This window comes from Sebastes fasciatus, chromosome 7, assembly GCF_043250625.1.
Source record: "Sebastes fasciatus isolate fSebFas1 chromosome 7, fSebFas1.pri, whole genome shotgun sequence".
In the NCBI taxonomy this organism is placed as follows: domain Eukaryota; kingdom Metazoa; phylum Chordata; class Actinopteri; order Perciformes; family Sebastidae; genus Sebastes; species Sebastes fasciatus.
This window is the reverse complement of record NC_133801.1, coordinates 9981380-10006500: the sequence shown is the minus strand read 5'-3', so window position 1 is coordinate 10006500 and position 25121 is coordinate 9981380. Positions and strand designations below refer to the sequence as shown.

At 41.6% G+C, this 25121-nt stretch overlaps 2 protein-coding genes across 5 annotated transcripts in view; one reads left to right on the top strand and one right to left on the bottom strand.

Annotated features, from left to right (window-relative positions):
* Nucleotides 1–22965, top strand: part of gdpd5b (glycerophosphodiester phosphodiesterase domain containing 5b) — a 58563-nt gene extending 35598 nt beyond the window's left edge. Inside the window, exons 4-17 of one of the 4 annotated variants that reach the window (XM_074641472.1) lie at nt 2275–2368; nt 2548–2607; nt 3033–3131; nt 4844–4937; nt 6604–6749; nt 8040–8122; nt 10422–10572; nt 12484–12705; nt 14073–14230; nt 14327–14474; nt 16262–16344; nt 18790–18804; nt 20041–20156; nt 21589–22965. In XM_074641472.1, coding sequence (XP_074497573.1) covers nt 2275–2368; nt 2548–2607; nt 3033–3131; nt 4844–4937; nt 6604–6749; nt 8040–8122; nt 10422–10572; nt 12484–12705; nt 14073–14230; nt 14327–14474; nt 16262–16344; nt 18790–18804; nt 20041–20156; nt 21589–21674 — 1555 coding nt within the window. In that variant the 3' untranslated portion in view covers nt 21675–22965. Of the gene's footprint in view, nt 1–2274; nt 2369–2547; nt 2608–3032; nt 3132–4843; nt 4938–6603; nt 6750–8039; nt 8123–10421; nt 10573–12483; nt 12706–14072; nt 14231–14326; nt 14475–16261; nt 16345–18789; nt 18805–20040; nt 20157–20407; nt 20573–21588 lie in introns of those variants that run through there. The other 3 variants (XM_074641474.1, XM_074641473.1, XM_074641475.1) reach the window with 3 other exon arrangements.
* A 931-nt stretch (nt 22966–23896) lies between these two features.
* Nucleotides 23897–25121, bottom strand: part of hspa13 (heat shock protein 70 family, member 13) — a 5283-nt gene continuing 4058 nt past the window's right edge. Inside the window, exon 5 of the mRNA XM_074641476.1 lies at nt 23897–25121. This exon is cut by the window's right edge and continues 996 nt beyond it. The gene's annotated coding sequence lies outside the window, so the exon portion shown is untranslated.

Below are 25121 nucleotides of genomic sequence, written 5' to 3'. Positions count from 1 at the left end.
AGTAATGTTAGCTCACCAAACGAAGGTCCTTCCATTTATCGAAGGCCCGATTCTAGTTTTCCCCTCAACACCGACATTCCTGTTTGCAAGACAGGCTTCACTAGATATAACTTTGGGGGTTTTTTTGTGCTTCCGTGGAGTTTGTGTTGGAGACTGAGTTGTGGTGGGGGCTTGTCATTTGTTGGCGTTAGCAGACGCCATTTCTAACTGAACGTTAGCTGTCGTTGCACGCTGTTAGCCCTGAAGCGGAGCTGAAAATAAAGGCACTTGCGCATGACGTCACATCCGTTGGATTTTCCTCAAAAAAACGTCCTGCAATCTTCACATTAAAAACGGTTTACAGGCTGATAGAGGAAATCAAACTAGTCGCTGAAGGTCTAATTTTTTAGGTTAGGTTATAACCTGTTCACACATTGACAATAAAAAATGATTTATACGTGTAAAAACGTACGTACTGTACAGGCCCTTTAAGATTATGTATTGTTGGACAAAGTTTCAGCGTCCTACAAGATGTGGATCAGACAGCTCTCAAGACATTATTTCCCCAAATTCTTTTGTAATAAATCGTGTATGTTATTCGTGTTCGGCATGTTCTTGTATATGCTGTAGCACAAAATGGTTAAAATGGCGTTGTCCCATAATGTCACATCCCCTGGTCTTTCTATCCAACTACCTTTCCCATCCCCCTCTCCTCCTGCTCTCTGTAACCTCTACAATGTCACCTTTTCCTCTTAATATTCTCCTCCTTTCCCCAATGTAGTTTTCCCTCTCTCATTTATCCCTTTGCTTTTGTTCTCATTTAACTTTTAACAGCCCTCCACATGTTTTGCTCTGTATATGAATCTCTATCCAGTCCACTTTTATCAGCAATCTCACCAGTGTTTATTTATCTCTGGATGTCAGCTCTGGTGGGCAGACATTTGCCATTCCTTTCTAATAGGAAGTGTACAAATTTCCTGCTTTTTCCTTCCTGCTTTCTGTGAGGTTTCCACAGTTAATCACTGAGATGACATCCCCTGCCCTTATGTGTTTCAGTGATTTAGCAGCAGGGAGTGTCCCAGTCCATCTGCAGTATAAATTTATTCACAAAGGGCTCGGAGCATCAGCGCTAAGTGACCCCGCTGTGGCTCTGTGCCACTAGAATCACTGATAAGGCTTTGAAAGTAATTAGTGCTATAGGCGCGAGCTGTCATGTCAAAGCACACATGTGCACGCTCACACACTTGTCTTTGCTCTGCAGATGGGAATCTATTGAAACACCCAGTGTCACTCTTTTGAGCATTACAGCTTAGAGACATGGATTTATATTTTTTACAACTATGTCTGGCTGCGTCTGTCTGCAAAAAATAAATACAATGGCAGGCAGTAAACGCAAAAACAAACATAACCAGCCTGCACTTGTTTCCCTCACTGAAGCTCCCCATAAAACAGAAACCAGCAGTCAATAATCCATCCATCCATCCATCCATTAATAAAACATCACACAATCTCTTTGGTGTGTAGGCCAACAATAGTGTCTACAGTCACTGAGGCTGCTGTCTTTTAGGGTTGCCGTAGTTTCAGAGGATCAGCTGTTCTAGCGGCGGAGCATCGTAAAACATTTCATTCAAACTCAACAGAAAAACGACCGGCGCTGTACTCCGTCAATCACAATGGTCTTTGTTGTATCTGTGTTAGCTTTAGTACAACAATAAATAACAATAAAGTATTAATCTTGAGGGTACTTTATTGGTGTCTGCACCTTTTGAAACACCCACACCTGTCATTGTTAACTGATACCCCCGACTTGCAGAAGCTGTAGCCGGTTTTAGAGCTACAGTAACAAATGGTATCAACCCAAAAATTGCTGCAACAACTTATGAGATGTAATAGAGCATAGGGGATGGACATCATATACTTCTATCATAATGTTCTAAACCCTTATACACTCTCACAATTTATTTTAATTAATAAATTCATTCATGTTTATTCTGATTTATGACTAGAACAACTTGACACACAGTGTTGAGCTGCATGTCAAATTAATCTTCAGGTTCCCAGCTTTCAGATGATGTACACCACTTCTATGTGACATCTACTGCTGACCTGCTATCTCCCCCAAAAGACCCCCTGTACCCCCCAAAAAAAGACAAAAACGGGTGTACTGTGGGTCTCAGAGGGTTAAAAACTAATGCAAAAAGGCGCACACATGCATAGACTCAATTCTCCCAAGCCTTCACACCTGTTAGTAATGCTGAAATGCAGGTGAGCTCTCAATGTTTCTTGTTCCTGCAGGTTCCTCTACAACCGTTCTGGGGAGTGGAGCGATGGCACCGTTCCCATCATGGCCACCACCGCTGCTGGCTTCACCTACATTGCATTTTTAATGGTCAGTCCTACATCAAGTATTCACTGTGGAGGTGTTAAACATGTTGTTCATCACAATGCCTCGGGGTGAATTAGCTGCTTTGCATGTGTTGCCAGACATCATTACAGAATGTTGTTGAGCAAGTTGAGATCTGTGATGCAGCAGATCTGTTTTTGAAATGTTGTGTTGTGTTTTTTCAGGTTTTAGCACTTTGCCACGTTGCACTTGGGCAACAGTTGAATTTGCACTGGCTCCATAAGGTAATGTGCCAAATGTGAGACTGAGCAACTGTGTTAGTGTGGGAGGTGGAAGGAGAGTGGGTGGGTTTTACATATGCATCTTTGTTGTGTGTGTGTGTGTGGTGGTGGGTGTTTATACACGTATCCGTTGGCCTGGTGCCTGCGTGTGTGCTCAATCATTGCTGATCAGCTGAACTTGTCCTGAACTTACAGCTTGGACTGTGTTGTCCCAGGCAGGTTGTGAAAGTCCAGTAAATGACTATCAGCAAACCAAACACATGGACAAACTGTTTGGGGTGTGAAAGCGCTGGGAGCTATTTGAGGTTGTTCTGTAGTGTGTGTGTGTGTATGTGTGTGAGTGTGTGGGTGGGTGGGTGTGTCCATGCATGTATCTAAAGTGACAGCCTGTCTGATTTTCTTGTATCTCTCCCTCTCTGTCTACACAGATAGGAGTGATTGCTGCTCTGCTCACCACTATTGTTGGGGTGATATCTGTCACTCAAACATGGGGGCAGGAGTGGGATGTCATCCCCATCTCCCTGCAGGTCAGCAGACACAAGAAACACAGTAAAACCCCAAAGTCTCTTTTGACAGCATCACTGAGTTTGAGTACTAAACTGAGTGTTGTGATACAAAGGCTGGGCTATTATTTCCTACTTAACAACCTAGACTTGGACTATTCATTTGTGGGAACTAGATAAAATATTTAGCAGTAACCACTATTACCTCGATAAGGAAGTCCATGATCGACTGTTAGAGAACTCGCAGTATCTCTTTCTGTCTCTCTTAGTACTTGTTTGAGCCTGGTATCACTCTGATATTCATAGACCTGTATCTATATCAATCAATTTTTTTCTCTCTTCTCTTACAAAAAGTCCTTGTACTGTAAGCATACTTTGGGGATAATTTACAAGCATGTCGTGAATTATGTTTGTGATCATATTTCCATATTTAAAGGGATAGTTTGGGTGTTTTGAAGTGAGGTTGTATGAGGTAGTTAGCCATAGTCAGTGTTTTACCTACAGTAGATGACGGTCGGCACGCCTCCAGTTTGGAGAAACAGACAGGAGTTACAATACGGGAGCAAAGCAATACAGTGCTGTGGACTGGCCCGGCAGCAAAACACATTTTAGTCACCTAAAAGAAAGGCCCACCTTAAAAAAAATCATTATCAGTTTAAGTGTACGCTATATTTAGAATATTTTCACTGCAATATCTTGCCGTCATGTAGCCCTTTCTGATGTGGAACTGAAGCCGTTGTATCCATCTATGCTCTCGCCCAAAGCCACCAGACTCCATAGAAAAAAACTGTAATTTCACAAGGGAGAACAAGGGAGTTGCTGATCTACCGTTGCCTCGATCAGTTAGTTTATTTGTGCTGTTGTGTGACTTCGGTGAATCCGAACTAACCAAAGTCACACAATAACACAAACAAACTAACTGATGGAGGCAGCGGTAAAGCAACAACTCCAGTGTTTCTGTGAGGTACAAATTACTGTTTTTTTCAATGGAGTCTGGTGGCTTTAGCGAGAGCATAGATAGCGTCTTGAGTTCCCTGTCGGAAACTCAGACTATATAGCTGTCTCACAGCAAGGTAAACCGGCGAAAATATTCTGAATATAGCGTACACTTAAACACATTTTTTTAGATGTCTAAAATATGTTTTGTTGCCGGCCTCGTCAACAGCAGTGCATTGCTTCCGTGCGCTAACTCCTGTCTGCTTCTCCAAACTGGAGGCATGCCGACCGTCATCTACTATAGGTAATACACTGACTATGGATAAGTACCTCATACAGCCCCACTTCAAAACACCCAAACTATCCCTTTAACACTACCATATGGAAAAACAAAGTGTAATAATTTAAACTGCATATACTGTGGTGAGGAGGAGACACTCAATCCACATTTATCCTACTAACAATCAATAGCTAAACGATATCCAGGGAGTTGTGAGAAGCTTATAATTAGTGTGTCCCTGTGAGATTATTGCACCTCCATGAATGTGTGATTGAAGTGGACGTGCAGTCCCACTGAAACTGATGCCATTAAAATTGAATGCCTCTACAAATTACAGTTATTATCTCTGAGTAGTGTTGCCACTGTCTTAACCCCAGATAATGTCTGTAATTCCATGCCTCCCTGTTGTCGTTATCTTTGTTTCTCTTCTCTTCTGTCATCTCTCTTAAACCATGATTCTCTTTCTCTTAACCCTTATCCCTTTGTCTCCATTTCTCTATGTCTCTACATCTCCGTCCAGGCCACAGGTCCCTTCCTGCACATAGGGGCTGTTGCTGCGGTCACAGCGCTGTCTTGGATTGTGGCTGGACAGGTCGCCCGCGCAGAAAGAACAAGTATGTTTACCCCTGCAACAACGCACAATACGAGTTACTCTTACCTGCTGTATCCGTCTCCCACACTCCTACATACACGCAGAGGAAGAGTGGTGAATGATTAACACTATGTAGACAGAGGCCAGGACCTCCACCCAGGGTGTCGGAGATAACGAACATTCCTACGGGCTCATGTGATGTTTTCCAGCCAGGACACCTTGGATTGTTTTCTCCTCGAGTACAGGAGTCTTTCTGGGGATTAGCAGCTCTTAGTGGGTATTCTAACTCTCGCTGCCATCAATCCTCTGAAGCAATTATAGCCAGATAGTAATATTGATTATATAAATGCAGTCAAGTAAATCATGCAATTCTTCAGTAGTAACCCTCTGAATCAATCTGAAGATGCATTTAGCTCAGAGGATTTTACTTCCAGTCTTTTTTGGCTGGACCGCAGAGGGCCAGCCCTACAAACGCAAAAGTCTGTCACTGACTGAGGGATGAAGTTACACGATTGGTTGGCCGAGTGTTGGAGTTTCCTCATTGGCCGTTGCTCTTTCATAATGAAAAAGTAGGAAACAGTCCTTTATGCAAATGAGCCCGTCCGGCACATGAAACTTGGACCAAGCTGTCAAACGTGTCACCGGACCTGGTGTACATGTACCGCTGGATTTAACATTATAGACATGACCACTGACTATTTGTGTAACAACTTAGCCACAAATTCTCAGACTGACCATACTCGGTCCAGACATATACTCGTTTTTTTAGTCTTGTTATGACTGTCCTAAAATTGGAGAAGACAGTTTGTACTTTGTACTTTGGGAGACAGACAGTTAAACCTAATAAAAGTCTTTAGCTACGTTTTAGGTTCTGCTTTTGGAGAGACTTGATGAGGTGGAAAGGTCAATACTTTTCCTACTTAAGCATCTCTGCTTTAATGCAGAGTGGAGTCTGAATACCAAAGAGGATATGAGGGTGTGTGTGTGTGTGTGTGTGTGTGTGTGTGTATGAAGGCCGTGAGTCTCCTGTGTGTAACAAGAGTTGTCTACTCAACCCCACCCCAGAGCTGACCTTGAAACAAATACATTCCCCTGTGTGTGTGTGTGTTTGTGTATGTGTGTGCGTCCACACCCGCAGCCTTCATTGCTCACTGAGGTGGATGCAGGGGAAAGTGTATCTCCTTGGCCCCAATGTTGTTGGCCGCTGTGCGTCGCTATGAGCATTACCTACATTCACAGCAACTACTTACATCTCACATCTCTTTTGAAAACTAAGGCTGTGTCCGAAATTATTCACGACTCCCTATTCACTATCCAGGGAGTTCTACGTAAAGGATTATATAGTGAACTCATCGGCAAAATGAAACACTTTCGGACACTACTCGGGTAATTTTCTCCGCGTCGTTAATTACATCATTGCTGTCACGCAATTAAAACGTGACAGATCAGCATCAATAAGAGGAATCGATAGTCACGGAGGCATGAGAAGCCAAGAAAGCGGACAACTACGGTTCTCTATTCCCATCACTAGCGTTTTCCCTGCCTGCCAAAGTGGCGGATGTCCTAATGATTTCACCTGAATCACCTGAAGTGCTAATTTCAGACCCTGAATCTAAGTCTCGTCAAGAAAGCAAATAAGCAAATTCCCCTAACCCTCTGCAACTATATTATCATGTGTCCTCTCCCAGCATTCCAGGTGGTGGTCGTGCTGCTGTATCTCAGTGTATTACTGGGACTCTACGTGGTGCCGCTCTACATCACCTCCCCCTGCATCATGGACCCCTCCAACCTCAAACAACGCCCTGATGTCATTGGCCACCAGGGAGCCCCCATGGTGAGTCAGCTGACCTCTGTCATCCAAATCCCAATGTGGGAATATTATGAAACAGGCCACTTTAAATAAATTGTATTACATATGCCTTTAGCTACCTGATATTAACTTCACAGAGGGTCAAACCCCTAACAGCATGTTGATGACACTGAGCCACTCAGGATATGAAGCCTTTAATCCAGACTGTCAACGACCACTTGATTTGGAGAAGGCAGAGGAGAAACTGTGCTGCCCTTACAGATATTTTGTTTTTCATTCATTTCTCTTCTCATGCACTTCCCAGGGCTATTCTAGTCTATTAATGACCTTGTGGTCGTGCAACTGAAAATAGTCCACAAACATAACCCAGTGGGAGCCTGCAGCTCTCACTGGCTGATATAGGGATGCAGAGATATATTTTCTGAGGGGTTTTGTGTAGTTCTGCATGACAAAGACAAAGACTTGGCAGCTTGTTGTGAGAGAAAATCGATTAGAGATTGCTTATGACCAGATTCACTGCTGTCTCCTCGGCTGTTTTCTGTTACACCATCTCTCTCACAGACTCCACTACAGTGTTACAAAGCCTGTAAGAGCCTGTTAGTTAAGTATGCATTAGAAGGCCACATTAATATCAAATTTATGCACACCTTAGCACATTTTTGCTTTATGAGCTTGGATCAATGTTATTGCTTCTAAACCTTACCTGAAGAAGGATTTATGTACTTGGCACATTGTCTGGCTCAGTATTATGCAACACTTGGAAGGAAAATGAAGGAGGATTCCTCACTCAAAAACACACCCTGCTTTTTGTGGTATTTTGGTAAAGCGATCGATCCTCACAGTGGAATCTAAAATTAGGAGTGGCTCTGGGAGGCTGTGTGAAACTCACAGTCACATGACTAGACTCTGTTTCCCAGAAGGACTCTGTATTGATTACATTACATTCCTACCCTGTGTTTCCCAGTCATTGGCTTTACTCACAGGGTCTCCTTTCTAGTAAGTGATGTTTAACCTATTGATGTGGTGTTGGTCATAACCTTGACGTGAAGAGACGAAGAGCAATCCACAACGCTGCTCTAATTCATTTCTGTTCAGAGGAAGGAGTCTAGTTTCCCGTACATCTGCGATACATCACACTCATGTTTATTTTTTAACATAATTTATTATTAATTAACATTTCATCCGTCATGTTTTTCCTCAACAGTGGTAGGGCTTCCAGTAAAGTCACCTATGAGATCATTGTTACCGGACTACATTTAATGATTGTGTGTTTGTCTTTACTCTGTGTGTGTGTGTGTGTGTGTGTGCTTCCAGCTTGCTCCAGAGAACACACTGTGGTCCTTCCAGCGAGCTCTGCAGATGAACGTCACTGGGTTGGAGGCTGACGTGGCTATCAGGTACACACACACACACGCACACGCACACACACACACACGTGCACACACACACACACACACACATACACACACGATCGATACAGCAGAATGACCAAGCCAAACAAATAAAGGGTTATTTAGTCTGTCTAGATTCTGCCTCGCTGTTTGGTTTCCTGTTATAGATTATTAAAACATTTTTAGTTTCTAGTCATTTACTAGAAAAAGCTTTAATTATCAGATAAAAGTATATTGTAAGGTAACATTTATGTAGTCTTTTAACTAATTATTATCATCAAAGAGAAATAGGTATATTCTTTCAACTTAAAAAACAAGTAAATAACAATATAAACACATACTAGGGATACTGTCTACAACAGTCACAAGACTGTAGTGTTGAACAGGCTACAGCGATGCAACATCAGGCAGCAGATGGAGGTAATGACATCACCAACATAATGAGAGGTGACGGGCTGCATTCAAAGAGGCAAACTGGGATGAAGAAGAGAGGAGAAGAAGTGGGGGGTTGGCACTGTAGGGCCATGGTATATGATGGATAGTGGGTGTACGTGTCTCCTCATGCATGTGCAGTGATGCAGGATGAGATGGGGGCGTGTTGGTTTTCTGGTGCAGGGTGTTTGTTTGTGGGTCAGGGCATTATTTTTGCAGGGTAGGTTGTATCCGGTTATTTTCAATTACTCTTGCATCTTAATTAGCTTTCCTGTATTAGCAACGTGTGTGTGTGTGTGTGTGTGTGTGTGTGTGTGTGTGTGTGTGCGTGTGCGTGCTCACTGTGTTCCCTGTACAGTCTTAAGAGAGGTGAATGTGTGTGTGATTGGTGCAGGCTGCTGACAGGTGAGCTCCTGACTGTGCTGAGTAATTAGACTTGATGACAGCCAGAGCGACAGTGAGACTCCACTCCTGCAGCAGATCACACACACACAGAGACACACACAGACACACACACAGACACACACAGATACACACAGGAAAGGCATTGTTTTTCAGCGAAGAATTTGAATAGCAAATATTGAGATATGGGATGGCTTTTTCTTTAGTCTTGGTTTGGTCTTGCTTTACTGGATAACACAAAAAGAGAAGTCATTTGGTATTCAAATATCGAGCAGCAGCAGTATTTAAAAAATGCCTCACAAGTGGGCCAAACTCTTGTCACATCTCCTCTTCTCTCCCTTTCTCTTTTGATCTTGTTTGACGTGATTTCCTCCAACCAACTCCTGTCTCTTCTGCTCTTATCTAATAACTGTAATGTCATTTTGAGAGCTGTTATTCCTCTACAAAGCATGAGCTACAACGAAAGTTACCTTTGAGTTGCCTTTGAATTATTATAGAAATATGAGTGACAGAGGTTGGGGAAACCCTGCTCCTGTATTTGATGTCAGTGGGCTTATAGAAAATGATACAGATGCAATATAGCTAGGCCTGAGCGATGATTCAATATGATATTTTATCGTCCTTTAATGGAATCACATCGTGATGAATTCATATATCTTTATATCGTGATACACAAAAGCACATACTAACTAGAATTTCTCAGAAAATCTAAATAGATATGAATTCTGCTTATGGGAATAACCCAGTGTAGTTAAATCAAACTATTGTCTTAATCTGATTACTCTGTATTTGTGTGCATGCCTGTAAACACAGTCGGTGTATAGTTATATTTATTCATTTTTTTCTCAATAATTTCACTTGAAACTGTTATGTTCATTTTGCACTAAAGTTCTTAATTAAATAAGAAAATAGTCCGTACTTTTCATTTGTCAAGTATAGGGCTGACCCGAATGATTCGAAGCTTCCACCGTTGCCATGGTAACAGGCCTCCAAAATCAGTATTTTAATGCTTCGTTTTGTGTTTGTATGTAATAATGTGTAAATCCCAAAATAGCCCATGAAATAGGAATAATCCCACAACATTATTCATTATTCATATTCAACATTCATTATTATTAGTTATTCTCAGCCGGATATCACTGTTTGTTATATGTAGTGAGTACAGTAGTGCGGCAGCGGCACTGTCCCGAAGCTCCGAATACCTTCGAATATTTCTCACCGAAGCTTCGAAGCCCAAAAAATGGTATTCGGGAATATAAAAAAATAGGCTTTACCATGTGGTTATTTCACAGAGACTCATTGTTTATTGAATTACCAGAAAACATGCTGTATCGTGATATATATCGTCATCAATATATGAAATTACCCATATCGTGATAGAAGATTTTGGCCATATCGCTCAGCCCTAACAGCCCAACCATGAACCATGAACTGCATATTACAACTCTTCACTCCCCTCTCTGACCATCAGTGAGGACGGAGTGCCTTTCCTGATGCGCGACCGCACCCTGCGGAGGACGACAGACGTGGAGAAGGTTTTCCCAGACAGACAAAGGGAAGACGCCTCATTCTTCAACTGGACAGATCTGCAGCAGCTGAACGCAGGACGGTGGTTCCTCAAGGTAGTTCTTGGTTTGCTGATGAAGCCGCTTCAGCTTTGTTTGACTGACGTGGTGCAGTGATGTGTGATAAAGGTCATTAGCCCATTGAGTCATGAGTTCTCTGGTCCTCTGGTTTCATCTAAACACTGAGATCCATTAATGCTCTCCTGTATGCTGAGTGGATCAGGGTCAACTAGTGCTTGAAAATAATTGCTTGTTTCAACCTGCTTGAAGTACTAGTGGGCCAAACAGGATGAAAGCTCTGACTAACAAGCTGTGAGAATTGTTTACAAGTGCTGCCTGTTCTGGTACCCAATTATTCTTGCACCGTCTAGAAGAAATGGAGAAATGACCCGCTCCACTGTTGTGTTCTTGGTACCTGCAGATTGTGTAAATGCATTTATCTTCCCATTTTGGTACAAAGGACGAGAATCTGTATACAATTGGGGCAAGACGCAGTGACGTAGATACATTGCTTTTTGTGCACTGTGCTACTTTGCTGTGTGCCACTTTAATCCCTCTACAGCACCCTCCAGTCCAGTATATGTTCTCTCTCTATATACTATATAGCGATTTATTATCTTTTTTCAACTGCAAATCATGCAGTTTGTCAACATCTGTTTTATCTAATAAGATCCAGTTTTCACTCTGTTTACCTCAGAGTTTTCATTCACATATCTTGAAGTTAGAGGTCAAAGGATCAGAGGTTGCGTTAATCGAACATTTTCCATCATTGACTGAATTTCTTTAACAATGATGGAAAAATCTGTAGGCCGTGCGTCATTTTCTGGATTTTTTGCAGCGCACACGCAGAACGGACAGATAGCGGACCGTGAGGAGATATTTGCTGAATTTGACAAAATGTGTATTGGATTATAATCACAGACTCTGCCTTTAAATAAGCCTATGTATTATTGTCATTAAAAAATGAAAATGCAGGTAATAATAGATATGACGGAATTTTTACAACCCTGTCCGTCAAAATTACCGACAACGAGAAAGTCGCAACCACTACAAGAAGAGACCCCTTTGAAAATGGCCATGGCAGTTTTCCGTCGCCAAAATTGAACGTAACTTTGGAGCGTTATTTAGCGGTCTTCCCAACAAGCTGACATGACGAAGTTGGTCGACTCCTTAAGTTTTCTAGTTTCATATAATACCAGTATCTTTATCTTCTAGTTTTAAGACTGAGCCCGTTACAACCTTTGAAAGACAGAATAGCGGCTGTCAGATTGTTAAGGGGTTAATAGTTTATATAATAAAATAAAATACTTGACGTCTGTGTATCGATACAATATTGCCACGCATAATAGATTTTTTTCCCCCACCCCTAAGACTCACTGTGTAGTTTTGTTTTTAAGGGAAGGTTTAAACTCATGTTTTTGTTAAATATTTCCTTCTGAAGCATATATTTCATGAGATCAGATTGCTGTGCAAAGCACTCGGTCTATCTACGTTATTGCATGTGAACACATTGTGGCTGGAAATACAGCATTCCGGAAAAGCCTTTCTGCTACTTCAGTGCGTAATTATGACAATTCGCTGTCATAGTCTGATTTCTAGATGCCCAAACATGCCCTAAGCTGTCCTGATTGTGTAATAAAAGCGTCATTAAAATGACAAAGCTAAAGTGTCTTCAGTAGTGAAGTGAAGCACATCTGGTCTTCTTCTCCTGCGTGCTTTCACAAGGAGCAGTGAAGCGAGGAAGGGTGTGAAGGAATTTTTTATTTGCTGTAGGCGTTGTCCAAACGCTCTACATAAAATGGATGGATGCTTTTATTCAAACTAACTATTAGGATTATGCATGCATGCATATATTTCTACAGGTCTCCAAAAACACGATTGAATTTCTTGCAGCAGTAATGTTATTATCATGTTTTGATTGTATGTTAAACACATCTGCGATCTTCATCTTCTGTCCCCGTGTTTCAGGATGACCCTTTCTGGACGGTGCGATCCCTGTCAAAGCGTGAGACGGATCTGATTGCCAACCAGAGTGTGTGCAGCCTGGAGCAGCTTCTAAAGCTGGCCTCCTATCACAACAGCACAGTGGTTTTCCGGCTGAGGAGACCTCCTTCGGAGCACCCCTGCTATCACAGCTGGATCAATGATACACTGCAGGCTGTGCAGCAATCTGGGGTTCCTCAGAGCCTGGTAAGTGTGTAGGACCTGACTGCTGCGATAAACCCAGTCCGCATCGGGTTGAGTCCTCTGCACAGCAGGTTGTCTGGCTGATGTATTCTCAACATATTTTATGCAAACATGATGGAATAAATGTGAATTAACCTATTATAATTACACTCTCTGGGCAGTGAGTTTTCCTTATTGCTATTCATGTGCATTCAGACCACTTCACTAATGTTGACGACACAAAGCCTCATACATGCACAATATATTCAGTTTTTGCCCTTATTCCAAAAAAGACAATATTCCTACAAGGCTGTTTATACGAGCCAAAACGCACATTTAGCCTGTATTGTTTATTAGTATTTGTTTAGGCTGCACTTGTTCTTTTGGTTAGTATAATTTCCGGTAATGGGCACAGTGGTGTAGTTTTCACTTTATCTACCTGAGCACTTTGATGGTGGGATTCAGACAGAGGATGAGTTAGGCTCTGACATTTTCTGTGGACCACCACGTCATGTCACATACTTTAGTTACTCCGGTTAGCCTACGTTATTGTTTGTGATCCTTTTCATTTTATAAACATCATGGATTTGTGTTACACGTCACACAGTAAAGAGCCTACTTTAGACTCTTAGCGACTATTTGATTGATAGTAGTCGCTACACTGTTTACATATTCCACTGATATTCCTGTTTACATGCAGCCGTACATACTATTGAAAAGATCAGCGTTCTGATATTTGCGCATATCCAAAAACCTGTTGATGTCCAAGTCTTTCATAATGTTGAGGAGGAGGTATGTTTCTCCTTCCCACCAGAAATGTGGGCTTTTCTTTAGGTCATGCATCTCTGCAAACTGTGAGCTAGTTGGTTTGTGTACAACATACAGAGTTCGACGCAAACAGGGAAGAGTCTGTGTGTCGCAAACTTCAGTAAAAACCCTAATTGAGACACATATTATGAATGTGCTGTAAACATGTCCAAAGAATGCTCCTAAAATCCGGATAATATCGGAAAATCCCACATGTCTTAAAGGACCAGTGTGTAACATCTGCCGGCATCTAGTGGTGAGGTTGCAGATTGCAGGTGCCAAGCGTGTAGAAGATCTACGGTGGCCGATGTAAAAACGTAAATGGCCCTATCTAGAGCTAGTTGTTGTAAGAGTAGCGTAGGTCATTTTGAAGAATAGCAGAGCTATAGTGTGTGTACGTGGAAAGTGAGTGGTGAAGCGAGAGAGAGCGACGAATGTCAGAATATCCCAACAGCTGTTTACATCATGGACCGTATCACATTCAGAATATTGTCTTATTTGGAATAATAGTGGAATATTAGTGTGCATGTAAACGTAGTCTGAGAGAAGTGTAACTGTAGTGCTGTGTGTTGTGCTGTGTGTAGGTGATGTGGACTCCAGATGAAGACAGAGCTCAGGTGAGACAGCTGGCTCCCGGTCTGATCCAGACCTCAGTGAAGAAACTCAGTCCTCAAAGTCTGCAACAGTCCGGCATCAGCAGTTTGCTGCTCAGATACAACGTGGCCAGCACACGGGAAATCGGGTAGGAACACACAACCCCGATACTGTTATCAGGCTGGCGCCTTAACACACGGATTTCTATTTAAAGACGTGCCTGACTGTGTGTGATTGCTTTCAGAAACTTCTCCCAGAGCAACATCAACCTCACGCTTTACACCATCAACGAGCCCTGGCTGTACTCGGTGCTCTGGTGCAGCGGGGTGTCTTCAGTCTCCTCAGAGGCCTCACACATCCTCAAAAAGGTGCCTTACCCCATCTGGCTCATGGTAAGGACCCATGAAAAAATACTGTATAGCTTTCTCTTCTTCTTTGCCTGGGACTTCTCAGTCATTTTGCAATCACGCACCGTTGTTTGCAACATGTTCTTGCTCTGTTTGTGGATAAAGTTTCTCTGTGTGGCTTTCTGTTTTCCCTTTTCTGTTCAGCCGTAGTCTCTCTAAAAAAGATCTGCTTGGTAACAGGTTGTTAAAAACAAATGTAAAAGCTTTCATAAACTGGCCAATCAGAGTAGATGTATTAGATGACGACCTGTCTCCTCTCCTTCAACTGCATGCCTAAACTAGATTTTTACAAGTGATACCAACAAGGGAGCCTAGCTTTCAACTGAACTCATCAAGTCTGTTAATTTCCTGCACTGAGCACGCCATCCTCTTATTTTTCAACACTCATCAGAGGTCCCGGCCCAGTGGAAAGCATCATCACTGTAGTGTGCATCCTGTAGTGCATGACTCACGCTTTTCTAGTTCAGTCGTCTCCTGAAACCTCTCAACGCGGGTAGCACCCACACTGTGCCTCCGCTATCATTTCACCCGCCTCGCCTGTGTGCCTGTGTGCCAGCGTGCCAGCGTGCCAGCGTGCAGGCCTGGTCGCCCCGTCTGTAGCGCCATACGGGGACTCTGCGTGACAACATGTGGACGCGGCCCCCTGCTGTGGTTCAGCGAGGGTTTAATCTGCCAGTGCATCTGCGGTGCTGTCTGTCAGTGTCCACTGTGAATCTGTGTAACTGGATGTTGTGAAAGTGAACATTTATCCTCGCCTTTTTTTCATCTTGCTACTGTACATGACCATTTTAAAGGGATCGTTTGGGTGTTGTATGAGGTACTTATCCATGGTCAGTGTATTAACTACAGTAGATGACGGTCAACACGCCCCCCAGTTTGGAGAAGCAGACAGGAGTTAGCGCACGGAAGCAGAGCATTGTACTGCTGTGGACGGGGCCGGCAGCAAAACGTATTATAGACAACAACAAAAAAAGGCTCACCTAAAAAAATCAGTTTAAGTGTACGCTATATTTAGAATATTTTTACCGGCTTACCTTGCCGTCAGACGGCCCTCTCTAATGGGGAACTAAAGCCGTTGTATGCTCTCTCGCCAAAACCACCAGACTCCATTGAAAAAAAAATCAAATTTTCTTTACGTTGTGGAACACGAGAGTTGCTGGGAGGTAAAATTGCTGTTTTTTTCACTGGAGTCTGGTTGCTTTGGCGAGAGCATAGATAACCGCTTCAGTTCCCTGTCAGTAACAAAGTACATGTATAGTTGTCTGACGGCAAGGTAAACCAGCGAAAATATTCTAAATATAGCGTACACTTAAACTGATATTGATTTTTTAGATGGGCCTTTTTTTTAAGTGGCTAAAATACGTTTTGCTGTCGGCCCCGTCCACAGCAGTGCATTGCTTTGCTTCCGTGCGGTAACTCCTGTCTGCTTCTCCAAACTGGGGGAATCCACTGTAGGTAATACACCTACTATGGTTAAATACCTCATACAACCCCACTTCAAAACACCTTTTGAATACAGCTTCACAAGAATGCACATCTTAAAGAACTTGAAAGTTCCTGCATTTTCCAATTTAAATGCATTTTTTAATAGTGGATAAAAAAAGAAAAAGTGAGTTTAATTGCAGAAGTATTGTACAAGACGGTTTTGATGTTGCTGCTCACATGAGAGATTGTATTGATGACATATAGCGCCACCCAGTGGTGGATTCTGCTGTAAACATGTTGAGGCTGAACCCAGATCAACTGTACCACGACTGTGTGTGTGTTTCCAGAGACCAGATGAATACTGCCTGATGTGGGTGTCTGTGGACCTCATCTCCTTTGCGGTAGTCATAGGAATATTCGTCTTCCAGAAGTAAGTACAGCCACTCGATGATGATATAACTGTAGTCAAGTCATTACAGTGAGTTGTTACGTAACACTTAATGTTCCTCCATTTTTCTGCTGGTGTTTGAAGAAGAAAGTAAACACTGACCTTTTTTTTTTGGTTTTGGGTGTGCGTCACTCTCTCCTGTTGTGCTCTTTCATACATGCACAGTAAATCCCACTAATTGCTGCTATTTAACAAGCACCCTTCACTCACTCCTCTCATTCTGTGTGACACATCTGTCTGGAACACCTCGTTAAAATAACAGCTCATACATATTTATGCTGTCCCCTTGTGTTTTCATCACTTCTTTGAAAAATTATTTTGCCAGTAATAACTCATGTTTACGCCTGAACATAAACAAAACTGTATGATTTTTTACACGGAAACCCACAGAGACTCACCGACCTGATGTTTTTGTTAAAGGACAGAAGCTCAAGGTGGTGTCTGATTTTAAATATCTTGGAATCATTTTAGATTTGAATCTGTCGTTTAAAAAGCATGTTACAAAGGTGGCCAGTTCTATCAAATAACACCTTTAGGCTTATCAGACCATACCTAACAACAGAGGCGGCCAAGTCTTTATACATGCTATGATCTTTTCCCACATTACTATTTTACAAGCCGGTCACAAGCAAGCATCACAACTCTGAAACAGTAGAGAGCTCCACGGAGGACATGTTTTTGTAGTTCAACAAGGAAGTTAGCATCGCCCTGGTTCCCTCCACAAAAAGTTAATGGGATTTTTCTATTGGTTTTGGATTATTGCAGAAAATAAGCTCTGTGGCAAACAAATGTTTATGATTCCTACGCGTTTTGTTCAGCAAGATAATCTCCAACATTGATGATTTTTGAAGCATGAATGCAATCGCCAGAAGTAAAAAGTTAACGTTCTTAGCAACCGCCTTTTTTAAAACACGTATAAGCTTCAAAATTCACGTGTGGGATATTTACTGAAGTATTTTATAACGTGGAACAAAACGTTAAAATCTCTTAAGCTTGCATTAACCACAGACATTATTTACAGCATCTAACTAAAAAAACATTCAAAAAAAAACATTGACCTCCAGACGAGGGAACCGGAAGTGCTAAAATGTGAACTCATTTCCAGGTTTTAGGACTCATCCCTGCAGCACTCTATTGAGTCCCTTTACAAAATACCAAAAACACTCGACCAAAAGGTCAAGAGCTATCACCCTTGTCATATAGTACAAAAGTACAATTTATGTAATTTTGATAGTTTTAAAGATTTTACAGACGCTTGCCTCATCTTTAAGGTTTTACATGAGCTTGCATCTCCCTCACTGAGTCAGTTCATAACGCTGAAGGATCGTAGCGGAAGGGCAACTACCGTCGAGGACTGTGTTGTACAATACAGACATATTCTTAGTCAGAGCCGCCCACTACTGGAACAGTCATCCTATTGAATTAAGAGAGAGCACTAATTACCTAACCTTTAAACATAAACTTAAGAGATGGGATAAAGCAAACCAAACCTGCAGTCATGAGTAATCATACTACCTCATCACTGGCACTGCCGTTATATATTCTCCTTGTTTTTACATATCTGCTACTTTTCTACTTTTCTAATGTATTTTATTGTATTGTTACATATTGTGTTGTATAGACATTTTTCACAGCAGACATTTTGTCACAGAAGGAAAAGCTCAGATGTAAAAACAACAAATGAACGAGGGCTGCATTCCAGTTAAGGGAGGCCCTGGTGTTGAGAATGCTGATTCACTGGAATAGCTTACCGGGACACTTGATGGAACTGAGCCACTGTTGACGTTATCAATTTCACCTCCGCTTTTCCTGCTATGACGAGTCAAAGTGTCTGCTGATGTACTGTGTGCTGACGTATTGTATTGATAACATTAGGCCAGTACTTTGTAATAACCTGCACAGAGACTACAGATGACAATTAGCTCTCTAGCTGACTCTGGCACATTTTAGAAGTAGAAACTGTCCCAGGTAGGTCAATAAAGAAATAATGACCTTCAAAGAAAAGGCTGGAAAGAACACAGTTACATGTACAGTATGTGTTATGTGATTCTATAAGCTGTTCTGATGTATTTCTCTCCTCCTGTGTGGTGACAGAGAAGATGTACTTTGTATGAGCATGTCTTCTCTTCACTAATACTCCAGTATTTCCTCTTTCTCAGTTGGAGAGAGTAGTTTTATTGTTTCTGTGACGACTCCAGAGACAGATGGTCTGTCCTCCTGTCCTCTCTGGGATGATGGAGGGCAGTCATCTTCTTTCTTTTTTTTATTTTATGGTCCGGTGCGGGTTTGCTCTTCAGTAGCTTCTGCTGGCTTCTAAACTGACCTCTCTTGTCTCCCGCCTTCTTTTGTCCTCCCTCCTCCTCTTCCTCCTCTCTGCCTGATGTGCATGCTCTTCCTCCTCTGCTGCATTCTGGCATCTTCTCTCAGCTATCACATGATCAGGTAACCGGGTCGCCTCTTCTGACCCAAACTCTTCTCTCCTTTCACCCTATTTCTGTCTTCATCCATCCTTCTTTTGCTTTCTCTCCATCTTTTTTTCCATTCCTTCTCTATCTTTTGTGTCGCTCTCTTTATTATATAACATCCATCAGATTTTTTTCTCCACCTTACTGTACTTCCATCGTCTGTCTTTTATTTTCTCTCTCACTTCTCTCTGTCTCACCTGAATCGTTGTACTGCACTGCTGCCACTTTCCTCCAGAGGGAGGAGCTCACGTCTTTTAATAAATTGAATGCTTTCCACCCACACAGCACAAAACATCCACAGCATTAAGTCACCGATGAGATTTCAAATTTATTATCCATTTTATTAAGCCAAAAGGCTAAACGTCCAAAATGAAGTACGGATGTGCGTTCATCAGGGGAAGTGCCTCAGGATTGGCTTTTATTGATGCTGATGAACTAAGAGCTCGCTTGTTTGCATTTCTGTCCCTCGTTGCCTCCGTGCATTAGTTGCAGCTCATTGTGACTAATGCTCCTCAGCGCAGTTAATTGAAATCAAGGCTGTTTGTGTTCATTAAAGCAAGGATGCAGTTTCCACATACAGGAAATTAAATCCTCTGCCTCGTCCTCTGAGGAACTGAAACATGTTGTTTTAATGAACACAGAACAGAGCAAAATGTTCTGTATTTAAATGATATTTTACTAATTATCCATTCAGAAGGTAAGGAGAAAATAAAAATACCTTTATTCTATTAAAAAAATACAATTATTTTTGCATTTCTGCAAATGTGTTATTTGCAGCACACACTGTAATTACCACTTTCTAATAAGGCACCTTACATAGAGTTGTAACCATTAGTTTTATTAATGGGTAATGTGTCATTTAGTAATGCTTAACAAATAAGGGCATTAATAAAAACAACTTTAAGGGTTGCCAGGTTGTGAATAATAACTTTTACCTCCTGGAAAGGGAGGTATTACTACGTTATAACATGGAAAGCTTATTGTTATAACAAGATGTTTTCACGTTAACCGTAGCTGCGTTTCAGGAATAAGTGATAACTAATTGAACAGATTTGTTTTCCCATAAAACAGAGTTGGACACTAACTCTCTAGCTCTAAAAACGTAGATGTTATCCCTCTATGGATCCTGAACTTATTGCGAGAAGAGGCAGCAGTATTTAGTGACATCATTATTATCTGGAGAGGATCTCTGACATAACGTGTGACCCCGCAGGTATCGGATGAGCGGGATGCGCAGCTACAACCCTGAACAGATCATGCTGAGCGCCGCCGCCGTCAGGAGGTCCAGCAGAGACCTCAATGTCATGAAGGAGAAACTCATCTTCTCTGGTAAGACCAGAGAGACGTGGACTTGTTTGTCCCTCCTGGATGTTTTCTAGTGTGTTGTTGTTTGTTTGTTTGTTTGGGCTCCTGAACTCAGAATCAAATTCCTCTCTTTGTACTTTTGTTTTTTGCTGATTCACAAAAAGTCTGTAAAGATGATGAGTTTCAGGTGCCCATCTAGCACGTCTCTTGCATCCCAGCATGCATCTTTCTGAGTGTCTGTGAATGTTTCTCGCTCCTCCTCTTCCCTGTTGAAGGTCATCCCCAGTAGCAGCCTGTGTGACGTGCACCTCCTCCTGTCCATCCATGCTACCACCTCCTCCTCCTCCTCCTCCTCCGCCAGCCGTGACTTCCTCTTTTATTCCATGCATCCCTCGTTACTCTGCCCTTCTCCCTTTCATCCATCCATCCATTCATCCCTTCATGCACCAAACCTCCCACACTACCCCCCAACTGGAGACAGCGTCATGTGTAGGGGAGCTTATAGACGCCCCAGTCTGTCTAGACAGCCTCTAGTGCTGGGGGTCAAAGGTGAGTCACATCTGGGCCAGCTGTTTGAGGCTCTTCATCATTTTTTCATTCATTTTTTCACTCAATGACTCCTTTCATCTTTTATTTTTCTTGCAAATTGATGTGGTTTGAAAGTGATGGTAGTCCAGTTCTAAAACTTGTTGGGGCTAGGGACTCCTTAAAGGGGAGGAAATCTTCCAAGGACCCCCTTTTAATTGTAACACTGATTAAGCATAATGCTTACTACTATTTGTATTCTTAAACATTTCGACCTAAATACCTCAGAGCTGTTTGATAGTGATAAACAGAAACACATTTTAATAACACAACTTTGTTTTGCCCTGATATTCCGGGTGCTTTGTAATCACATGTCACTTTAGTTTGGCTTCATGGCTTCGTTCGCTAACACCTGAAGACATATGACGCATTTTGGACGTCGCTGTTGCTCGATATAATTGTCGTCATATTTTCTCAATTTCGCTAGTTTGGTCTTAAAGGCCCTGACACACCAAGCCGGTGGTATTTGACCATCTGAACGAGCTGCACACACCTTGCGTACTGTTATTGGCTCGAGGTTACACCCCCGCGTGGGGCTTAAAGGCTGTTTGTAGACGCCCAGAAGCATCCTGAGTAAATCAAAATAAGAAGAAAAGAGAAAATACAGGCAGAGGGCTGCAGGATCTCTGCAGAAACAGACACCAACACACACTTCTAGTGGGGCATAAGTGATGATTGAGAGGGATTATTTTATTTTCAGTCTATACTTTGTTTTTAAGTTAATTCTTGCATATTATACCTGTAATGATACAGGACAATTTTATATTTATAGTAAATTATTTCACGGACCCCTCCTTGAGAATCACTGTGGTAGTGCATGTCATCTTACAGTACACTGACTTTTTCTCCTTTATCCTTTGATGCCCTCCAGAGGTGGGGAACGGAGTCGGCAGTGCCGAGGAGCTGTACGAGGACAATGGCTACGACTACTACACCAATCAGGCCATCAGCCAGTGATTGTTTGGGACTTTGTGAATCTGCTGTAGCGAGACGGAGACGCCAGACGACGCTCTCAGTGTTTACATCATTCCTGCTCCAGTCAGTGTGATCTCCTCCTCTGTCCTACTGATGTGTCTGATGGAGAAAAACAACCACCCAGTTGCTTTGTGTACATTCTGTAAATAGTTTTGTGTTTCGCTTGTCAGACATACTGTATATCACACGGGACTACACGCACTTTTTATTAATGGGATTCGCCAAATCTGTGGCCTCCTCCTCTCACATCGAAATGGCCCCTTCCGAGTCACCTGCTTCTTTTTAAAGATGCCTCTCCAGATTATTTTAAGCTATTTTTTTCTCCCAAAGCAAGTTCCTTGTTTTTAAACCACTGTACATGACGTTCTTCTCTTAGCAGATGAATTTCTTTTTAACGAGAGGCAGCATGAGACTAAACGCTAATTGTGCTCTCGCCTTCCGTCAGCACTCCACTGTGCTGTTGTTCATAATAACATTAATATTTATATTTAAAGAGAAAAATTAAAAAAAAAAAAACATGAACAAGCTGTTTACAGAAGTCCTGCCTTCTCCTCCAGGTGAAATATTCACACGGTGTATGTAAGATAAGTATTTTGATAGAGGCTGAATGCCTCTCCAGACCCCCCCAGTGCATGTAATGACCATATCAACTGATGTATGTGAGCTGTGCTCCCAGTGCACCAGAACATCTGGTGAAAATGGTTTGGGGGGGTGAAGATCAGTGCAGTCTTTTATGGGTAATGTGAATGTGTTTTGTTTTTTTAAAGATGTGAACGGTGTATTTTGTGTGAGTGTGTGTGTGTGTGTGTGTGTGTGTGTGTGTGTGTGTGTGTGTATTCTGGCTGGGTATATATTTTCTACCCTGCGTGCAGTGCTACGTTAAGTGTGTTATTGTACATAAAAGGTGAACCAGTGTGTGAGACACGCTCCAGCCAACTCAGCATTACATTTGAACAACAGTGATTAATAATAATGACGACAATAGCAATATAAGCCTGGTGGTCATGATAGATTTCAATTCCTCTGAACTGCGGTTAAAGTCTGAGGTATTTCAGTGTTGACATGGATCCAAACGTTGGTTTGCTGGTGTAAAACGGACTGCTGTAAGGAGAATGAAGTGGGTGCTAAATGTGAAAATAAAGCTCTAAACTAAGTGAAGGGACGCTACAGGGATCACAACAGGGTCAAGACATGGATTGCCTTTTGTGTTTATTTTCTTTATTTGGGTATTACTGTGCCTCAGAAGTAAACATTAAAAAAAAAACTTCTAATATGAGAGCTTTTAGTTGTGTTTTGTTCGGTTTATTTGTTGTAATTTTGTGTTCTTAAACATGCGGACAGGAGGAGCCGGGCATCGAACCACCAATTAAGGAACAACCCGCTCTCCCACCTGAGCCGCTCTTTTTTATTTATATATGTATATACTGACTGAAGGTAATAAAATGGATTCATTCTTCTTGTCTCTGGACTTTCTACTTTTAGTTATGTTCAGTCCAGAGTTATTATAGTTATTAAAGCTGAAACTAAAATGAAAACAAACTGTGAAAAATATTTATAAGTATCATAAGTATATTATTTATGAAAAACTAAACTGAAATGATATTGCCTGGTTAAAAAAAAAATAATACAAATTAATGTTGATTTCGTTCAGTTTTAGTTTTGACTATAATATATCACTACAAAAAAAAAGAGAAGAGACTGCATGAATTTCTGTCAACTCTCGTGACTTTGAACCACACAAATTGAACTGACTTTTCCATCCAGGAGATGGGGCTGTGCCACTATTTCTTTCACTAAAGTAGTGCAAAGATTAAACATGGCCATTTCTACACAGTTCTCCAACCATGTGTTTTGTACGTATATAGCTACATACTTCTGAGACATTATAGCTGCCCCTCACAAAAACAAACTAAAACTAGCAAGCACACTCTGTACCTAACTAAAAATAAAATTGAAAAGTCAACAGGCCACGGCCCCGAATAGGATAAGCTGTTACGGATAATAGATGGAAAAATAATCTTATGATTAGAAGTTGGTGACATTCTCAAGATGATGAGATGATGAGATGATGAGATGATGAGATGATTAATGCGACATGTGATGTGTGTGAAGAACTTTGTGTTTGTTTCCCAGAAATACGAGACTCAAAAGTTCCACATTTGTGGACAATAATGATTATTATTATAAAGTAAACAGACAGTGAAGACGTTGACAAATTGAATTTTAATTGGCTGAAAAGCAGGTTGTAACAGTTTAACATGTCATTTTTTAGGTGGCTAGACTGAGTAAAACATGTCTTATAAAAATAGATCCTAGTCTCATGTTTTAATTTTTCTCCCTTTTTCAATAGAGATTTGTACATTATCAAAGGCAAACAGTATAGCCTTCATCTTTAGTAAAGGCTCTATTATAATAATCAGTTCCAACATGATAAATACAACATTTGAAAAGAAAAAGATCAGATAAATAAACCTACTCAGGAATGACATTTGGCAAAAGTTGTAATACTTTTTAAGGAATTTATGGTCGTATTGGACCATCTGAACTTCAGTCTTGGTTTTATGTTTTCCAGAGACAGATACTGGCTGTGCAGTAACCAGCCTACTGTCCACCAGAATAAGAGCAGGTGAAACCAGTTTTCTTCACACTCAATTATTATACAATATAATAATCTGTCAAATGTAAATGCATCAGATCCATTAAACATCCTAAATGTGACCGTAACACATTTGTCGATATCAAACACACAAGGCACCAGTAAGCAATGATTTGGTCCTTCTGTTGGACCACCAGAGTTGACCTTCTCTACCTGCAGCAGCTAAAGAAGCTTATCTCTGATACGCAGCACAAATATTAGTCAACGGCATTTAAATAAAGCACGCACTATTGCACAAAGTTGGCCAACAAGTGAAAGTCCTCAAAGTGCAGCACCGAGCACGACTCCTCTTAAACAAATAATGCAGTCGTTCAAAGGGAGGAAGTGTTGGTGGTGCTAATAATGATTTAAGATTTTACAGTACTGTGTGAACATTAAGGCTTTCTCCAACATGCACCTTCATCTATCAGCTCACCAGAACACCTTATTTATGAGGTGAGTAGTCAATATTTCAGTGAATTTGTTTGAAATGAATTGTGCATCTTTACACTGCTGTCTTCCTCTGTCTCAATGACTTCTAGTGGACATAAAATCCTCCTCGGGACATTATGCAAAGATCTTACAGCGACCTGGACCAGCCAAGGTTCATCTCTACACTTCGATTCAAACATTATAGCAGCTTTCTGAACAGGCACAAGCACACTGTGTGTCAACCGCTGATGGAAAGATGGAAAAAAATACATGCAAAACACATTCACAGTTAACGGGAATAAATAAATAAATAGCTGAAGATGTACTGGCTGCTCTGTGAGTCCTTTAAAAAGGTTGTTCCC